Source organism: Mycteria americana, unplaced genomic scaffold (assembly GCF_035582795.1).
Source record: "Mycteria americana isolate JAX WOST 10 ecotype Jacksonville Zoo and Gardens unplaced genomic scaffold, USCA_MyAme_1.0 Scaffold_191, whole genome shotgun sequence".
NCBI lineage: Eukaryota > Metazoa > Chordata > Aves > Ciconiiformes > Ciconiidae > Mycteria > Mycteria americana.
The window spans coordinates 1-12,614 of NW_027445531.1; the positions used below are offsets into that span (position 1 = coordinate 1).

The 12,614-nt window shown below is 69.3% G+C and overlaps 2 protein-coding genes across 3 annotated transcripts; one reads left to right on the forward strand and one right to left on the reverse strand.

Annotated features, from left to right (window-relative positions):
- Positions 1-580: 580 nt before the first annotated feature.
- Positions 581-8,735, reverse strand: SF3B2 (splicing factor 3b subunit 2). Its single transcript, XM_075489539.1, is given in 16 exon segments — positions 581-837; positions 840-939; positions 1,843-1,923; positions 2,652-2,789; positions 3,717-3,863; positions 3,865-3,915; positions 4,418-4,500; positions 4,599-4,704; positions 4,809-4,903; positions 5,010-5,061; positions 5,063-5,128; positions 5,839-5,898; positions 6,475-6,681; positions 7,363-7,440; positions 7,835-7,881; positions 8,572-8,735. Coding segments are annotated over 16 exon segments (1,698 nt in total). The 5' UTR covers positions 8,702-8,735.
- Positions 8,736-8,955: 220 nt separating this feature from the next.
- EIF1AD (eukaryotic translation initiation factor 1A domain containing) lies at positions 8,956-12,527 on the forward strand. 2 transcript variants are annotated; one of them, XM_075489546.1, is made up of 7 exons: positions 8,956-9,141; positions 9,536-9,615; positions 9,788-9,881; positions 10,197-10,305; positions 10,997-11,105; positions 11,213-11,239; positions 12,019-12,527. In XM_075489546.1, the coding sequence occupies exons 1-7, from the start codon at positions 9,070-9,072 to the stop codon at positions 12,476-12,478; spliced, it is 951 nt and encodes a 316-aa protein (XP_075345661.1). In that variant the 5' UTR covers positions 8,956-9,069; the 3' UTR covers positions 12,479-12,527. The 2 variants fall into 2 exon arrangements, with proteins under 2 accessions (XP_075345661.1, XP_075345662.1); XM_075489547.1 differs by having other exon boundaries at positions 9,021-9,141; positions 9,509-9,615.
- The last annotated feature ends 87 nt before the right edge of the window (positions 12,528-12,614 follow it).

The following is a 12,614-nucleotide window of genomic DNA, read 5'->3' on the forward strand; positions in this document are numbered from 1 at the left end:
ATCCCTAAAGCCCCCGATGTCCAACTACGATGTCCCCAAAACCCCAGGCGGGAACCTTTGATGTCTCCAAAACTCCAGATGTGCACCTCTGAGGTCCCCAAAACCCCTGATACCCAACTACGACGTCCCCAAGGCCCCAGATGGGCACCTACAACGTCCCCAAAAACCCCCGGTGGGCTCCTACGACATCCCCAGAGCCCCTGACGTCCAACTACGATGTCCCCAAAACCCCAGGCAAGAACCTTTGATGTCTCCAAAACAGATCTGCACCTCTGACGTCCCCCAAAACCCCTGATGTCCAACTACCATGTCCCCAAAGCCCCAGCCGGGCACCTACCACATCCCCAAGCCCCAGATGGGCACCTATGATGTCCCCAAATCCCCAGATGGGCCCTTACGACGTCCCCAAAACCCCAGATAGGCCCTTACGGACACACCCAAAGCCCCTAACGTCCAATTACGATGTCCCCAAAACCCCAGGCGGGAACCTTTGATGTCTCCAAAACTGCAGACCTGCACCTCTGATGTCCCCAAAGCCCCAGATGGGAACTTACAACGTTCCCAAGCCCCAGATGGGCACCTACAACGTTCCCAAAGCCCCAGATGGGCACCTACCATGTCCCCAAAGCCCCAGCCGGGCACCCAGACCCCCCCCTTCACCCTCCTTTCCCTCTCCCCGTCCCCCCAGGTGACACCACGGCGGCTGTCCCACCTTCTCCTGCAGGGCCTCGCGCATCTCCTGGATGCCGGTGCGCTTGATGAAGTCGGGCAGCTCGAAGGGGGGCTTCTCGATGCCCCTCTTGCCCTGCAGGTACTTGCGCTTGAAGCACCAGTGCCGGGCACGGGCACCGAGTTGCGGGTGGCCTTGAGGTGCACCAGGAGCTTGGGGTCCTGCGCCGTCACGTCGTGCATCTCCACCACGTCCGGGCGGGCCACCAGCTGGGGGGACACGGGGGACAGTTGGGTCAGGAGGGGAGGTAGGGCACCGCAGGGTGGTATTAGGAGTGCTGGTAGGGTGACAAAGGGGACGTTGGGGGTGTCAAGGTGGCACCAGTGTCCCCAGCGAGCTTCGTGGTTGGGCACAGCGTATCCCCGGGCGGCACTCGTGTCCCTAGTAGGGTCCCAAGGGGAACACAGGGCACTCCACGGTGGCACTCGTGTCCCCGGTGGTCTCCCAAGGCAGCCACCGGACACCCCAGGGTGGCTCCGCCGTCCCCAGCGAGCTCCACGGTCGAGCACAGGTACCCCAGGGTGGCACTAGGGTCCCCAGGAGGGTCCCCAAGACGAACACCGGGCACCCCAGGGTGGCACCGGTGTCCCCCAGTGAGCTTCATGGGTGGGTACAGGCTACTCCAGGGTGGCACTAGGGTCCCCAAAGGACCCAAAGGGCACCGCAAGGTGACACCAAGGTCCCCAAAAGGCTCCCAAAGGGAACTCTGGGCACCCAAGGGTGGCACCACTGTCCCCAGTGGGCTTCCTGGGTGAGCACACAGCACCCAGGGTGGCACTAGTGTCCCCAAAGGGCTCTCAAGGTGAACAGGGTGACGCAGGATGACATCACCTGGGCACAAAGGATCTCTGCTGTGCCTCAAGTGGGCCCAGGCCACCCCTGGGGTGGCTCAGGTGTCCCCAGTCAGGCTCCCAGGGGACACAGGGGTGTCCCCATGTCCCCTAGGCTGGCTAAGGTGTCCCCAGTCGGGCTCCCAGAGGACACAGGGTCCCACATCGCTGCTGTCCCCAGCTCTGGGTGCCACCCAGGCACCCGTGCCCACCACGTCCCTGCTCCACAGGCACAGGGTGACGGCAGGGTGGGGACAGGGACACGTCCCCAGGGGCTGTCACCTGCTTCAGCTCGGCCACGGTGAAGCGGTTCATGCGCCGCAGCTTCTTCTTGGAGAGCTTGGGCACCTCCGGCTTCTTCTCCTGCGGGGACACCCACGGGGTGGCACCAGCCGGGTGGCACCTGGCTGCTGCCAGGCCCTGACAGCACCCAGCCGCTGTCCCCGTCCCCCCGGCGCCCACCCCAGAGCTCCTCCTGTCACCCCCGTCCCCACCACAGCCACCCCAACGACTGTCCCCACCCCACAGCCCCTCGTGTCACCCCTGTCCCCACCCTAGAGCCCCTCGTGTCACTCACATCCCCCCCAGAGACTGTCCCCACCCCAGAGACCCTCTTGTCACCAACGTCCCCACCATATAGCTCCTTAGGTTACCCACAGCCACCCCACGGACTGTCCCCACCCCAGAACCCCTGCTGTCACCCATGTCCCCACCCCAGAGCCCCTCCTGACACCCATGTCCCCTCACGGTCACCCCAGGGACTGTCCCCACCCCAGAGCCCCTCCTGTCACCCATGTCCCCACCCCCAGAGCCCCTCCTGACACCCATGTCCCCTCACGGTCACCCCAGGGACTGTCCCCACCCCAGAGCCCCTCCTGTCACCCCCATCCCCACCACAGCCCCCCCCATGCCTGTCCCCACCCCAGACTCCCCTTGTCACACCCCATAACACCGTGTCCCCAAGCACCCCAGGGACATCCCCAAACAGGGACCAGCTCGGCGCCAGCACCCGCTACCACCCCTTGTCCCCCACCCTGGAGGTGCCACACACCCCCCCTCCCCCCCCCCGTCACCGCGGTGTCCCCCCCCACCTGCTCGTCCTCGGAGCTGTCGTCCTCGCTGCCCTTGTGCCCGTCCTCGAAGCCCTTCTTCTTGGGGACGGTGGCACTTTCGGGCCTGTCCGCCTTGTCCGGCTCCTTCTCCTTGTCCTTCTTGACGTCGTCTGTCAGCTGGGGGGCACGGGGGGGGGGGTGGGGGGGGGGGGCGTTCAGGGGCACCCCGGGGTGCTGCCGCCCCCCCCCCCCCAGCACCCACCGGGTACCACTCACCCACCCCAGACGCCCCCATTGTCCCCAGATGTCACCTTGAAAGTGCTAAAAATCTTCTTAAAATAAAGAATTTGTCACTTAGGGGTGACACTCAGGGACACCCCAAGGTGGTGCCACCCTCCCAGCACCCACTGGGTGCCCCCCACCCACCCCGCTGCCACTTTAAAAGCACCGAAAACCCACTTAAAAAGGACAATCTGTCACCTGTGGGTGCACCTCAGGGGACACTCAAGGGCACCCAGGGGTGCTGCCACCCCCCAGCACCCACTGGGTGTCCCCCACCGTGGGTGCCCCCCTAAAAGCATCAAAAATTCCCCTAAAAAAGGGAATTTGTCATTTATAGCTGCAGCCGAGGGACACCCAAGAGCACCCCAAGGTGCTGCCACCCCCCAGCACCCACTGGGTGCCCCCCACCCACCTGGGTGACACCTTAAAGCATCAAAAACCTCCTTAAAAAAGAATTCGCCGGTCGGGGGGTGCAGCTGGATGACACGTAGGGACACCCCGAGGTGCTGCTCCCCCCCCAGCACCCACTGGGTGCTCCCCCTCTAAGTAATACCGTAAAAACATCAAAAATTCTCCTAAAAACCAGAAACTGTCACTTTTGGGCGCAGCTCAGGAGCACCCCGAGGTGCTGCCAGCCCCCAGCACCCGCTGGGTGCCCCTCCATCGTGGGTGCTACCTTAAACCACCAAAAATTCCTCCTAAAAAAATGAATTTATCACTTGTGGGCGCAGCTAAGGGACACCCAGGGGCACCCCGAGGTGTTGCCGCTCCCCAGCACCCATTGGGTGCCCCCTACCCTCCCCCCCCCACTCTAACCACTACCTTAAAAGCCTCAAAAATTCTCTTAAAAAAGACGAAATTGGGGTCGTAGATCTCGGGCTCCTCGGTGATGTACTCGATCTCCACGGCCGGGGCGTCCCCAGGGGTCTCGGGGTCCCCCCGGGCTGGGGGGGGGGGCCCCTTCCCGCGCCCCTCCCCGCCCCCGCTTCTTCTTCTTGCGGTTGCGGCGCTTGCGGTTGCGCTGGGGGGGGAGGGACGGGGGGACACAACGGTGACGTAGGTGACCCGTGGGTGCCCCAGGGCCACCCCTCGCCCCCACCCAGGGATACAGCCTGGGTCTGGGCAGGACCAGGGCCCCCCCCCCCCGGGTGGGAACAAGCACCCCGGGGTCCCTCGGGGCAGGATCAGGCCCCCCCCCAACAGGATCTGGCACCCAAGGGAGCTCCCGGGTATGAATGGGCACCCTGGGGTCCCCCTACGCAGGACCAGGCCCCTCCCCACCCAGCAACAGGCACCCAAGGGACCCCCCCCCCCCCCCCCGAGCAGGGTGATCCCCCCCCCAGGGGAGGACCTAGCACCCAAGGGAGCTCCCGGGTGGGAATGGGCACCCTGGGGTCCCCCTGCGCAGGATCAGGGGACCCCTCCACACCCCCCAGGGTGCTTCCCGCAGGATCGATCCCCCCTGGGGACCCTCCGAGCCCCCCCCCCGGGTGACAGCGGGGGAAGGGGGCACCCACCCTCACCTCCTTTTTGGAGAGCCCCGCGTCCTCCTCCGCCTCCGAGGCCGACGCCGACGCCCGCGGCTCCGTCTCCATCTCGTCCTCGGCTGCGGGGACACGGGTGAGCGGCGGGGGGGATCTGGGTGCTACCTACCCCCCCCCTCCCCCGCTAAAAGGAGCACCCATGGGTGCTGGGCGGGCTCACCCGACAGCCCGGGCACGGTGATCAGCTCCTCCTGCCGGATCTCCTTCAGCTGCAGGATCTTCTCCAGCGCCTGCGGGATCTTGGGACCCACGGTCGGGTCGTCCGGCTGCGGGGCGAGGGTGGGGGGTGTCAGGGGACCCAGGCGTCCGGGAGACCCCATCCCCCCCCCCCCTCAGAGAACCCACCCATCCGGGACCCCCCCTCACCCACCTCTCGACTCTCCTCCCCGGGGGGCGGCGGGGGCCCGCGGGGGCGGGGGGCACCCATGGGCACCCCGGGCATGGGGGCACCCATGGGGGTGCTACCTGTGGAGTGACAAAAGGGGGTATCTAGAGCGGGGCAGAGGGGACAGGCCACCAGCGGTGGTGTCCCCCCCGACCCGGGGGTGGCCGTGAGGCCGGTGACACTCACCTCGGGGGGGAAGAGGAGCCCGGGCACCCATGGGTGCCACATCCGGGGGGGGGCCGGGGCACGGCGGGTGCCAGCTTGGCCATCTCCTGCTGCCGCTCCTGCTCCAGCAGCACTGCCGCCTGCGGGGCGCCGGGGGGGGGGACACACGGGGGACAGGGACACGCGGGGGTGATGGGGGGCACCCGCGGGCGTCCCTACACCCGCCAGCGTCCCCACGTCTTCGGCCGCGCCCGCCCCCCACGCCCCAAGCGTGCCCCCGTCCCCACGGGGGTCCCTTCCCCAGTCTACGCACCCGTGGGCGTCCCTGTGCCTGTCCCCGCGCCCACGGGCGTCCCCAGGCTCGTCCCTGTCCCCGCAGATCCCCCCCCACCCGCTCCTGCACCCACAACCGCTATCCTCTCACCTATGGGTGTCCCTACACCCATCGCTGCACCCATGGGTGGCCCTGGGGGTGCCCCGTAGCCACCTCTGCGCCCGCAGGCGTTGCTGTCACCAGGGGCGGTCCCCACGTCTCCCCCGTCACCCACAGACGTCCCCGCATCCACGGGGGTCCCCACGCCTGTCTCCGCGCCCGTACGTGTCCCAGAACCCGCATCCATGGGCGTCCCGCACCCGTGGGTGCTGCCCTGTGTCCCCCCCCATACCCACAGATGTCGACGTTCCCACGCGCGTCCTTATCCCTGCAAGCGCTCCCGTGCTCGCCCCTGCACCCATGGGTGCCTCCAAACCTGCCCACACCCACCGGTATCCCCGTTCTCACACCCACTCCCGCACCCTTGGGTGTCCCCAGGCCTGTCCCCGCACCCACAGGTGCCCCCCCCATCCTCACCCGCTTCTGCTGCTCCAACAGCTCCTGCTCCTTGGCCTTGTCCCCAAACGGGTGCTGGCCCTGGGACAGGGGGACAAAGTGGGGCAGAGCACCCATGGGTGCTGACGCACACCCCACAGCTGCTCCTGCGCCCCCCGCATCCCCCCAGCACCCATGGGTGCCACCCGTCCCCACAACACCCACGCATACTCTATATACACACAGCAACCTCCCAGCACCCGTGGGTGCCCCCGTGCCCGCATCACTCCCTACCAAACCCATGGGTGCCCCCTGTGTCACAACACGTCCCCACCACCCATGGGTGCCCCCCGAGCACCCCTGGATACACCCCATGTCCACAGGATCCCCCCAGCACCCATGGGTGCCCCCCCCCCCCAACAAAACCCTCTTAACCTCTCCAGCCCGCCCAAACTCACCCCCCCGGGTGCCCCCCAGCCGCCCCCCCCCACCCATGGGTGCCCCCCATAATCCCCCCCACCCCACACTCCCCCCCCTCCAGGTGCCCCCAGCCCCCTCCCCCACCCCACAGGACCCTCTAAACCCACCCAGACTCCCCCAGCCCCCCCCACCCCAGCTGCCCCCCCCCCCCGCCACGGGTGCCTCCCCCCACCCATGGGTGCCCCCCACCCCCGGCACCTGCTGGGCCCGCTCCTCCTGCAGCAGCAGGGCCGCCTGCTGCTGGGCCAGCGTCAGCCGCTCCTCCTCCGACAGCCCCTCGGCCCCCGGCCCCCGCAGCCCGGGGGGGGGCGGCGGGGGGGGCACCCCCACCCCCAGCCCGTAGCTCAGCCCCAGCCCCGGCGGGGGGGGGGGCACCAAGGGGTGCTGCAGGGGCAGGCCGGGCAGCTGGGGCGGGGGGGGGGAGAGGGTGCATGAGACCACCCTACCCCCCCCAGAGCACCCACTGCCCCCTCCCCCCAAAATCGGGTACTCTGGGGGGGGGGCCTGCCCCCCCCCATAGCACCCATGGCCTGCCCACCCTGAAACTGGGTGTCCTGGGGGATCTCCTGCCCCCCCCCCCCCAGCACCCACTGCCACCCCCCCAAAATTGATTACTCTAAAGTGGGGGGGTCCTGCCCCCCCCATAGCACCCACTGCCCGCCCACCCCAAAATTGGGTGTCCTGGGGGGAACTCCAGCCCCCCTCCCAGCACCCACTGCCACCCCCCCCCCCAAAATTGGGGGTCCTGGGGGGGTCCTGCCCCCCCCATAGCACCCACTGCCCGCCCACCCCAAAATTGGGTGTCCTGGGGAGATCTCCTGCCCCCCTCCCAGCACCCACTGCCACCCCCCCCCCCAAATTGGGTACTGGGGGGGGTCCTGCTCCCCCCTGTAGCACCCGCTGCCCCCCCCCCAAACCAGACACCCTGTGGGGTTTCCTGCCCCCCAGCACCCACTGCCCCCCCCCCATAACAGGGAACCCCCAAACCTTTCATCACCCTCTCCCGCATCCACCCCCCCCCAAGGAACACCCCAAATACAGCCCCTCCCCCCCAAGTCTTGCCCCCCACCCCCCCCCAGCCCCCACCTGTGCCGGCAGCGGGGGCTGGGCGGCCTTGTCCCCCTCCTCGGGGCGCAGGACGGGGCGGCTCAGGACGATCCCCGTCTTGGGGGGGACAATGGGGTACGCGGTGAGGGGACCCCCACCCTGACGGACACAGAAACACCCCCCCCCCCCTCCAACCCGGGGGGGACACGGGGGTCCCAGGCCCCACCCAGGGAACGCAGGGACCCCCACCCCGAGAGGACACGGGGGACAGAAAGTCCTGTATGTGTGCGTGTGTCCCCCCCCCATCCTAGGGGTACATGGGGGATCCCAGACACCCCCCAGGGAATGTGGGCCCCCCCCCAAGAGAACGCAGGGACCCCCACCCCGAGAGCACCGGGGTGCCACGGGGATGGGGCACGGCCACCCCAAGGGGACGGGGGGGGGATATTGGGGACCCCCCCACCCCCGGGGACGGTGCCCCCCACGCCGGGGGGGTCGCGGGGGGGCTCACCTGCATGGTGTAGGCCTGCAGCCGCTCCACCAGCTCCTCCCGAGTGCCTGTGGGGCACGGGGGGGTCAGGGAGCCCCCAAATTCTGCCCCCCAGCCCCCACACTCTCTCTTCTGCCCCCCAAAAGCCCCCCCCGTGCTGCTTTCACCCCAATCCCCCCGCTCCCCTGCCCCAGCCCCCCGACACCCCCCAATGGCCCACAGGGCCCCCCCAGTTACCTGTAGGACCCCCCTAAATCCCCCTCATTACTCCTAATGACCCCTAAAATTATCTCTAGGGACCCCCCAACGCTCAGTTGCCCCCAGGAGCACCCCCCAACTGCCCTCGGGCACCCCATCACCGTCCCCAGCTGCCGCTAAGGCCCCCCCCACTACTCCGAGGAACCCCCCCGAGCCCCTCAAGCATCCCTAGGGACCCCCCACTACCCCCAGGGCCCCCCCCACCCCCAAATTACCCCTAGGCCCCCCAACTGCCCCTGGGAGCCCCCCAAATACCCCCAGGGATCCCCCCCAACGCTTCCCCAGCCCCCAGCTACCCCTCGGTGCCCCCCCCAAACCCCAACCACCCCTACGGACACCCCCGAGCCCCCCCTACCCCTAGGGACCCCCCGGCATCCCCGCACCACCCCCTGGGCCCCCCGAGTGCCCCCAGCTCCCTCAGGCCTGGTCACAACCCCCAGCACCCCCAACCACCCCCGGGCCGCCCCCCCCCCAGCCACCCCGGGACCCCCCGGGCGCACCCTGGGCGGGGGCGCCGATGCCGGCCAGCGTGGCCTGCAGCTCGGCCGGGGCCCAGCCCGCGTACGGCGGCAGCTCCCCGCCCGCGCCCCCCGCGCCGCCGCCCGCCGCCTCCGCCCGCTCCGCCGCCATCTTCCCGCGGCGCCCCGGCAGCGCCGCCGCGCATGCGCCGCCCGCCCAATCAGCGCCCGCGCCCCGCCCCCTGCGCTCGCCGCGCGCGGCGCCCGGGGACCCAACGCCTGACGTCACGGCCGAGGGCGGGGCCTCGCTGCCCCCCCCCCCCACAGTAGCAGACGTGCGGTCGCGCAGCGATGACGTCGCGGCGCGCCGGCGTCACACGGCAGGGCCGTGGGGTGATGTGAGGCGGAAGGGGGGTGATGTCAGCGCGGAGGGCAGTGGTAGTGACGTCACAGGCAGCGCCTCAGCGGCGGTGCCCACTGGCCGCAGCGGCCCCAGCCAACAAGGGATGACGGTGATGACGTCACAGCGGCGCCCTCCCGATGGTGCTCCGTGTTGGGCGCTCCAGCAGTGACGTCACAGCAACGCGTCTTCCCCCCCCCGCGACGTCAGAGGTAGGCCTGCCACCCTCCCAGGCCACACCTTCCTCATTTGCATGGCCCCGCCCCGTAGCCGGGCTCCTAATTCCCATGGCCCCGCCCACCAAGCCGACCGTCCCCTCGCCTCTGCTTTGCATAGCCCCGCCCATTGCCCTCCGCGAGTCGGGGCCTGATTTGCCCGTCCCCTTCGCGATCCAGCCCCTAATTTGCATGGCCCCGCCCACCGGGCTGCCCCTGCTCAGCGGGAGCCCCGCCCCCAGAGGAGGTGTTCTCCTGCCCCACCCCTCTCCTCGCTCAGGCTCCGCCCCCTCGTGGGGCGTGTCCTCCACTGAGACCCCGCCCCCCTTCCCCGGCTGCACGGGGGGGCGTGTCCTCCTCGCAGGCCCCGCCCTTTCCGGACCCACCATAGAGACGCGCGACGCTGCCCCCTCCCTCCTCTCCCCGTTCCCCGGAAGTGACGCCACGCGCACCCGGAAGTGCCGGAGCGAGGTGAGCGGCACCGGGCGCCGGGTCCCGTCGGGGGGGTGGGGGAGGGGCAGAGGCGGGGCCCTTAACGCGGGGGGGGGGGGGGGGGGGGGGAGGGGCGGGCCCGGACGCCTGGGTCCTCGTTCCGAGGACCCAGGCGTCCGGGCCCCCCCCGCTCCCCCCGTTGTCGCCGTAGTCGCGGGATGTCGCGAGCCACCAAGCGGAAGCACGTGGTGCGCGAGCTGCTGGAGGAGCGCGTGCTGCCGGCCCCGCGACAACGGATCGTGAGGGTGGGGACATGGGGACACCCGGGGGGGGACGGGCGGGGGGACGGACGGACACCCAGGGGACACGGGGACAGGCTGGGTGGCTCCTGCTGCGGGGCGGGGAGGGGGGGGACATGGGGACACTTTGGGGACACTATGGGGGGGCATGGGGACACTTCGGGGGGGACATGGGGACACGCTATGGGGTAGGGGAGCTCCAGGGAGGGGACAGGGGACACCCTGGTTCCTCTCTGGGGGGACAGAGGGGACACGGACAGGCTTGGGGGGGGAGGGGGGTGGCCCTGACCCCCCTGTGTGTCCCCACCGTGTCCCCTCCAGGTGTTGGGGACACCGGGGAACAACCTGCACGAGGTGGAGACGGCGGAGGGGACGCGGTTCCTGGCCAGCATGCCCCCCCGCTTCCGCCGCCACATCTGGATCAAGAGAGGTGGCACTGTCCCCTCGTCACCGTCACCCTGCCACCCTCCCTGCCCCCCCCCCCCCCCAGCCTCTCCCCGGGGGCTGTCACCTGGCCCCGGTGGCATCGACCGGCCCTGGTGGCATCGATGTGGCCTCAGCGGCAGCCACAACCTTGTCACCCTGTCCCCAGCCCTGTCCCCAGGCCACCCCCACGGGCCCCACACCACTGTGGCCCCGATGTCCCTGTGACACCCCCAGCCCCAACGCTGCCACCCACGTCCGTGTCCCCAAGCTTGTCCCTGTCCCCAGGGTGGTGTCACACCATGTCCTTCCCCACCGCTGCCCCCCCCCCCCCAATGCCACCCCTGACCCCCCAAGTGACATCCTGTCCCCCCAAGGTGACACCCTGACTCTGCAGGTGACACCCTAATCCCCTGGGGTGACCCCCTTGTCCCCACAGGTGACACCCCAAACGCCCGGTGACCCCCCCCGTCCCCCCCAGCCCTCCACGTGACCCCCCCCATCCCCCTAGGTGACCCCCCTGTCCCCCGAGGTGACACTCCGGCCCCCTCCGGTGACCCCCTGTCCCCCCCCATGTCCCACCCTAGCCCTGCACATGACTGTCCCTGTCCCCTAAGGTGACCCCCCGGTGACCCCCTGACCCCTGGTGACCCCCTGTCCCCCCCAGGTGACCCCCGGTGACCCCCTGTCCCCCCCAGGTGACTTCCTGCTGGTGGACCCCATCGAGGAGGGGACGAAGGTGAAGGCCGAGATGTCCCTCGTCCTCCTCCCCCCCCACGTCCGCTTCCTGCAGCGCCAGGGGCTCTGGTAGGGACGCGCCGGGGGACAGACCCCTCCCCCCACCCCGGGACAGAGCCCCTCCCCCCCCGGGGACAGACCCCTCCCCCGCCCTGACCCCCCCCTCTTCCCCGCAGGCCCGAGGCCTTCGCCCCCCGGGAGGGGTGAGTCACCGGGGGCAGGAACGGGGGGGGGACGGGGGGACGGGGACGGGGACACACACAATAGTGGGGAGGGGACAATAACCCAGGGGGACAGTAATGGGGGACAATAACGTGGGGAGGGGGACAATAACATGGGAAGGGGGACAATAATGGGGGACAATAACGTGGGGAGGGGGACAATAATAAGGGGACGATAACAGGGAGAGAGGACAATAACGGGGGACAATAATGGGGGACAATAACGTGGGGAGGGGGACAATAACAGGGAGAGCGGACAATAAATGGGGGACAATAACGGGGAGGGGGACAATAACGGGGAGGGGGACAATAACATGGGGACAAGGACAATAATGGGGGGACAATAACGGGGAGGGGAACAATAACGGGGAGGGGAACAATAACATGGGGAGGGGGGACAATAGAGAGGGGAACAATAATGAGGGGGGGGTGACAACAGGGAGCGTGACAATAACGGGGTGACAATAACGGGGAGCGGGACAAGGACAATAGTGGGGGACAATAACGGTTGGGGACAGTAACGAGGGGACAGTAACAGGGAGGGGCATAAGGACAATAATGAGGGGACAGTACCAGGGAGGGGGACAATAACGGGGAGGGGGACAATAACAGGGTGACAGCAATGGGGAGGGGGACAAGGACAATAACGGGGGGACAGTAACGGGGACAGCAGGGGGTGTCAGGGGGGGCGGTAACGGGGACGTCACCGGGGGGGCGGTGCCGAGGGGACGCTGACCCGGTCACCCCGGCGCTGGGGACAGGGGGGGACGCAGCGAGACGCGTGCGAGGGTGTGTGACCCCCCGTCCCCGCACCGACACGCGTGTCACGGCGTGGCTGTGACGCGCCCTCCCCGCCCGTGTCCCCGAGGCAGCCACCCCCCCGCCGGGGACAGGGACGGGGACGGGGAGCTCTTCGTCAACACCAACCGGGCGCGGCCCGGCGGGGACACGGGGGACAGCGAGGAGGACACGGGGGACAGCGAGGAGGACACGGGGGACAGCGAGGAGGACACGAGCGAGGAGGAGGAGGAGGAGGACACGAGCGGCAACGAGGACGCGGGTGACAACGAGCGAGACGTGGTTGACGAGGAGGACGCGGGTGACAAAGAGCGAGACGTGGTTGACGAGGACACGGGTGACAAGGACACGCACCCAAGGGACAGCAGGGACAAGGACAGAGGGGACGGCGGCACCCGGGACGCGCGGTGCCCCCCCCAGTGAGGGGGGTGTCCCTACGGGCGGTGACGGGGACAGGGGCTGCTCCCCCAATAAAGGACTGGTGGTGGCACCGGGGACGGGCGGTGACAGGCGGTGGCTTTGTCCCCACAGCACGGCGCTGTCCCCTCGCGCAGGCGGC

What these genes read in the sequence shown, in the direction of transcription:
- EIF1AD (XM_075489546.1), top strand. Translation starts at nt 9,070, where the DNA reads ATGGTGCTCCGTGTTGGGCGCTCCAGCAGTGACGTCACAGCAACGCGT. An exon ending in CCCGGAAGTGCCGGAGCGAG is followed by an intron (nt 9,616 to 9,787) that starts GTGAGCGGCACC and finishes TTGTCGCCGTAG; the next exon opens with TCGCGGGATGTCGCGAGCCA. An exon ending in CTGCAGCGCCAGGGGCTCTG is followed by an intron (nt 11,106 to 11,212) that starts GTAGGGACGCGC and finishes TCTTCCCCGCAG; the next exon opens with GCCCGAGGCCTTCGCCCCCC.